Source organism: Cervus canadensis, chromosome 22, assembly GCF_019320065.1.
Source record: "Cervus canadensis isolate Bull #8, Minnesota chromosome 22, ASM1932006v1, whole genome shotgun sequence".
Lineage (NCBI taxonomy): Eukaryota > Metazoa > Chordata > Mammalia > Artiodactyla > Cervidae > Cervus > Cervus canadensis.
In genome coordinates this window covers 50,446,164-50,452,881 of record NC_057407.1, presented here as the reverse complement: position 1 = coordinate 50,452,881, position 6,718 = coordinate 50,446,164, and the positions used below count along the sequence as shown (strand labels likewise).

General features: G+C 41.1%; 1 protein-coding gene across 1 annotated transcript; it reads left to right on the top strand.

The window, feature by feature from the left end:
• The first annotated feature begins 5,780 nt into the window (after window positions 1-5,780).
• On the top strand, window positions 5,781-6,092 carry LOC122424356 (protein S100-A11-like). The gene has a single exon (XM_043442103.1). It carries the CDS (start codon window positions 5,781-5,783, stop codon window positions 6,090-6,092), a length of 312 nt encoding a protein of 103 aa, XP_043298038.1.
• The last annotated feature ends 626 nt before the right edge of the window (window positions 6,093-6,718 follow it).

The following is a 6,718-nucleotide window of genomic DNA, read 5'->3' as shown; positions in this document are numbered from 1 at the left end:
ATTGAGTCCTTGAGAGGAAGTTTTATTCAGGGTAGTGTGTAACCCAAGGGCCAGGGAATGGGAGTCCCTAAGATGGCCGGTGAAGAAGACTGCATATACCTGTTCTCATTGCTCAGGGCTCTGAGAACAGAAAAGACCTTTGAGTTGCAAGCATCTCAATTCCATTTTTTGACATGATGAAAAATCACAGAACACTGAATTGACACTCTTTCCTTCAGCTTTAAAAATCAGATTAAAACAAAGACATTAGAGTGGGTCGTCAGACTAGGTCTCTGTTTCAGTCTCTGCCCCGTGGTATTAGGAGGCGGGGGGATCCATGCATTTGAATGAAGCAGAAGATCTTACTGGTTCCTATCGGGCAGCAGGGAAACCCAAACACTGTTTCCAGGGAAAAGATCTAATGGCTGAAATCAAATGATGGGATTGCAAAGCAATGACTGGTTGCTAATACTTCTGGGAAGCATTGTGGGATAGAGAGTGGTCTGTCTAGTGGGAAGACTCAAGCACAAAAGGCCTTCTGCAAAAAGTAGGTTATAGAAGCTCTATCTAAGATCCCTTTCTATCTGGAGCACATAAGCATAGCAAGGCCTTTCTGATATATATTTAATGTAAGATTGAGAAAGATGCCTTCCTTTAGGCTGTATATGAGATGCCCAGGGCCTCCCGAGGCGAGGGTGAGCCCCTGTGCATTCCTTTGCTGTCAGCGTTGTGCAATGCTATGTGGATTCTTAGCCACTGCTTAGTTTCAACCAAACCAACACTCATGAAATAGACAACTGACTTTACAAGACTTCTACAAAGAAAAGTGTAGATTAGAGAGGATTCTTATTTCAAGAATTTTTTTCTTTCACATCCCCTTTTATTTTGTTCAATCACTCAGTCGTGTTCAACTCTTTGCGGCCCCATGGACTGAAGCACGCCAGGCTTCCCTGTCCTTCACCATCTCCCAGAGCTTGCTCAAACTCATGTCCATTTAGTCAGTGATGCCATCTAACCATCTCATCCTCTGCTGTACCATTCTCTTCCTGCCTTCAATCTTTCCAAGTATCAGGGTCTTTTCTAATAAGTCGGCTCTTCGCATCAGGTACCCAAAGTATTGGAGCTTCAGTTTTAGCATCAGTCCTTCTAATGAATATGCAGGATTGATTTCCTTTAGAATTGACTGGTTTGATCTCCTTGCAGTCCAAGGGACTCTCAAGAGTCTTCTCCAACACCACAGTTCAAAAGCATCAATTCTTCAGCGCTCAGCCTTCTGTAAGGTCCAACTCTCACATCCATACATGACTACTGCATACCCCTTACCCACTTATTTTTCAACTGGAAATTTGAACTTCTTAATCTCCTTCATCTATGTATTTCCTCCCCACTCTCCTCCCCTCTACCTACCAGCTGTTTGCCCTCTGGATCTATAACCCTGTTTCTGTTTTGTTATGTTTAACAAAATATATGTTTTGTTTTTTAGATTCCACATACAAGTGAAATCATACAGTGTTTATCTTACTCTGACTAATTTTACTTAGCACATTACCCTCTAGACCCAGCCATGTTGTCATAAATGGCAATATATAATTTCTTTTTTATGGCTGAGTAATATTGTATTGTATTCAAATACCACATCTTCTTTATCCATTCATCTGTCGATAGGCATTTAGTTTGCTGCCATGTCTTGACTATTGTAAATAATGCTGCAATGCACATAGTGGTGCATGTATTTTTCCTAGTGACTGTTTTCATTTTCTTTGGATAAATGCCAAAGAAGAAGAATTGCTGGATCATATGGTAGTTCCAGTTTTCATTTTTTGAGGACTCCCCATACTGCTATCCATAGTGTCTGCAGCAATTTACATTCCCACCAACAGTGCATGGGCTGCGCTGCACTTAGTCGCTCAGTCACGTCCAGCTCTTTGTGACCCCGTGGACTGTAGCCCACCAGGCTCCTCTGTCCATGGGATTCTCCAGGTGAGAATACTGGAGTGGGTTGCCATGCCCTCCTTCAGGGGATCTTCCCAACCCAGGGGTAGACCCCAGGTCTCCCGCATCGCAGGTGGATTCTTTACCATCTGAGTCACCAGGGAAGCCCAACAATGCATGAAGGTTCCTTTTGTTCTACATCCTCACCAACACTTGTTTTCTTTCTGATCATAGCCATATAGGTGTGAGGTTCTACTTCATTGTGGTTTTGATTTACATTTCTCTGATGATTAGTGATATTGAGCATCTTTTCATGTATGTTTCTTGGAAAAATGTTGGTTCTGAAGCTCTGCCCATTTTTTAAATCTGTTTTTTTTTTTTTTGGTATTGAGTTGTATGAGTTCCTTGTACATTTTGGATATTAACCCCTTATTGGCTATATCATTTGCAATTATTTTCTTTCATTCTGCAGGTGGCCTTTTCATTTTGTTGATATTAATAGTTTCCCTTGCTGTGCAAAGCTTTCCAGTTTGATGTAGTCCCACTTGTTTATTTTTGTTTCCCTTGGCTGAGGCGACATATCCAAAAAAATACTGTTAAGACCATTGTCAGAGAGCATACTGCCTATGTTTTCCTCCAGAAGTTTTATGGTTACATTTAAGTCTTTAATTCATTTTGAATTCTTTTTTGTGCATGATGTGAGAGAGTAGTTCAGTTTGATTGTTTTGCATGTAACTGCCCTGTTTTCTCATCACCATTTATTGAAGAGGCTGTCTTTTCCCCATTCTATATTCTTGCCTCCTTTGTTGGAGGCTAATTGCTCTTGTACATGTAGGTTTATTTCCATTGATCTCTGTGTCTGGTTTTGTGCCAGTATTATACTGTTTAGATTATAGTAGCTTTGTAGGATAGTTTGAAATCAGGGAGTGTGATACCTCCAGCTTCATTCTTCTTTTTCAAAATTATTTTAGCTATTTGGGGTCTTTTGTGTTTCCATACACATTTTAGAATTATTTATTCTAGTTCTGTGAAGAATGCTACTGGCATTTTGACAGTAATTTTATTGAATCTGTAGTTTGCCTTGGATCTTATGGTCATTTTAACAGTATTAATTCTTCCAATCCATGAACATGGCTTACATTTTGGTCTACTTGTGTTGTCTTTAATTTCTTTCATCAGTGTCTTATAATTTTCTGAGAATAGGTCTTTTACTTCCTTAGGTAGATTTATTCTTTCATATTCTTTTTGATGTGATGGTAAAGATTAGATTGTAAAGATTAGATTAAAGGGGATTCTGACCACATAAACAGAGTAAACAATGACAAAATGGCAAGATGATATGGCTTTTACTCCTACTCTTTCACCAATATCATGATATTGAGAAATTATAGTCATATTCTAAAAATATCCTAAAAATAATTGGAATTTCATATATTAAGCATGGAGATTATTTATTAGAAACGTTTTGACCTAAAACAAATAGACTGCCAATTTTTCTCCAGCAAAAGTAGGTTTACTTGGGATCAACCAAGAATTGCACTTGAGGGTTTGCAACAGGCAAACCACCCTTCTGCAAAAATGAAAAGGAAAACTCTTTTATAGAGGGAAAAAGGAAGTTGGGAGGACTATAGTAAACAGAAGCCATGGTTTCTTATTGGCTGATTTGTGACAGTGTCTCATTGGCTGAGTGCTTGCTAGGAAAGAAAAGGACATCTTTCTTCTTCCTTTTGGGCTCTTCACTGGTTGTCAGGCATGAGAGCTTCTGGTCTCCCAACTCTATTTAGTTGAAGCTTCTGTTTAACACTTTTTTACTAGGTGAACAATCTGAAAAACTTCAAAATTACTGGTAGAGCAGAGAAACCATTCATTTTAGAGTTAGATATGTGTTTGTACCAGACCCTGTATCTTTGTTAGATGGATGAACAGAACAAGTTACAGAGCATCAGTGCAACTCAGTTTTCTCATCTGTAAAATAGGGACAGTAGTCTCAGAGATTAAAGGAGATAGTTTTAAGGCATCTAGCTTCATTTGGGAGAAGGCAGTGGTGCCCCACTCCAGTACTCTTGCCTGGAAAATCCCACGGATAGAGATCCTGCAGTCCATGGGGTCGCTGAGTTGGACACGACTGAGCGACTTCACTTTCATGCCTTGGAGAAGGAAATGGCAGCCCACTCCAGTGTTCTTGCCTGGAGAATCCCAGGGACAGGAGTACCTGGTGGGCTGCCATCTATGGGGTCGCACAGGGTCGGACATGACTGAAGCGACTTAGCAGCAGCTTCATTTGTGGCATAATTTGCGTACAAAGAATGTATTTGCTTTCTTAATTTGCCTGTTTAGTCAGTCCTGTTTTGAATTTTATAATATAGTTGTTTCTCTAATCCAGTATTAGGTAGGTGATTTTAAAATAAATCCCAGAAAGGTATTTGTAATTTTCTTTAATTTTTTCTTATTTCATTTGAAACCAGATTGGAGGCTGGCAGTTGTCAGGAAATGTATCTTTCATACTGGAGTTAGGCATAGAGAAAAGGGTTTTTGTCCTTGAAGCTATTTGTAGTTGCTAGTAGACAGTTGGGCTTCCCTTGTGGCTCAGCTGGTGAAGAATGCGTCTGCAATGCGGAAGGCCTGGGTTCGATTCCTGGGTTGGGAAGATCTCCTGGAGAAGGGAAAGGCTACCCGCTCCAGTATCCTGGCCTGGAGAATTCCATAGACTGCATAGTCCCTGGGGTCACAAGGAGCTGGACACAACTGAGTCACTTTCACTTTTCAGTTTCAGTAAAACTGAAACTTTCACTTTCAGTAGACAGTTGCTATCCCTGCCACATTGTTATTGGTACTAATACATGCATAACATTTACAGAATGTTAGAAACCTGTAGAAATACATTGTTTAAAAAACTGGATCTGTGGTCACTGCTTTTTATGTAATATACGTATTTCTGATATATATTTGGTCTTCTTCCAAAGTTCCTGGTTCACAGGTCCCCAAACTCTGGGAATTTCCTGTGATAAGAGTGGTAAGTATTTCTTTTGTTATGTTAATGAGCAACTTTGGGAAAGCCTTTTGGTAACCAATGGATGTGGCACTGTTACTAGAAACAAGCAAGTAATTAGACGGATGCAACTTTCAGTTCCCCCATGGCCTCTGGGGAGGGGAGTGGTGCTGGAGGTTGAGTTCAATCACTAATGGCCAGTGTTTTAATCAGGTGTGCCTATGTATTGGCGCCTGCATAAAAAGCAATTCCGGAGAGCTTTCAACCTGGTGAACATGTGGAGGTGCTGGGAGAGTGGGTCACCTGGAGTGAACATGGAAATTCTGCACCCCTGCCCCATACCCTGCCCTGCTGCCCTGGACATCTCTTCCATCTGACTGTTCCTAAGTTATATTCCTTTATAATAAACTGGCAATCTAATAAGTAAAATATTTCTCTGAGTTCTGTGAGCCTAGGAAATTAATCAAACCCTAGGAGGGGGTCTTGGAAACATCTGATTGATAGCCAGATGATCAGAAGCACGGCTGATAACCTGCTCTTGTGACTGGCTGTGTTTTGACCGTTAAATCTAGCATGGGTCATTGGCTGCTCCTGTGTGGGTAGGGAGATAAAGGAGATTTGTGGTTTTCCTGGCCAGGTGTCCCCTATCAGCTAGGGAGAATTTTCCAGAGAAAGGAGGTGCTGTGAACCTACCCACCATGAGGTGGATGAGTTAACTTTTTTGGGAAAATGCCACATGTCTTATGGCATGTGCCAGCAACACCATACTATGTCAGATGTTTTGCTGCCGGTGGCAAGCATTCTATTGATAGCCCAGTGCAGCACTGTCCACTGGAAATGTAAAATGGGCTCGCATCCGCGCGCCTCGCTCTTCTCCGACATGGCAACAGTATCCAGCCCTACGGAGACTGAACAATGCATCGAGTCTCTGATTGCTGTTTTCCAAAGGCATGCTGGAGGGGATGGTAACAACAGCACACTCTCCAAGGCCGAGTTCCTAATCTTCATGAATACAGAGCTGGGTGCCTTCACAAAGAACCAGAAGGACCCTGGTGTCCTTGATCGCATGATGAAGAAATTAGATCTCAACTCTGATGGGCAGCTAGATTTCCAAGAATGTCTTAATCTTATTGGTGGCCTGGCTATTACTTGCCATGAACCCTTTGTTAAGTCTGCCTCTGGCCAGAAGTGAATTGGAGGAACCTTTGGGCCTGGCCTCCAGGCCACTCCCTTTCTTTCCAGCCTCTCACAGCCCCCACATACCCTGAGCCCGGCACACCCACCTACCCAGGCAGGCCACTCCTGGTAGTAATAAAACAATATTGTTTTTTAAAACACACACACACACAAAATAAAATAAAATAGTAAAATTGACCATGTATGTAATTTAAAATTTTCTAATAGCTTCATTAAAAAAGTAAAGCATCAGGATTTCCCAAGTGGTCTATTGGTTAAGACTTCACCTTCCACTGCAGGGGGTATAGGCTCGATCCCTGGTCTGGGAGCTAGGCTCCCATCTGCCTCTCAGCCAAAAAACCAAAACATAAAGCAGAAACAATATTTGTAACAAATTCACTAAAGACTTTAAAAATGGTCCACATAAAAAAATCTTATAAAAATTAAGTGAAGCAAAACAGGTAAAGTTAGGGTTAATAATATATTTCATTTTACCTCAGTATAGCCAAACATTGCCATTTGACATGTAATTGATATAAAATTATTTATGACATTTTGCATTCTTATTTTTGTAGTAGGCCCTGGAGAATCCCATGGACAGAGGAGCCTGGTAGGGTCCAGTCCACGGGGTCGCAAAGAGTC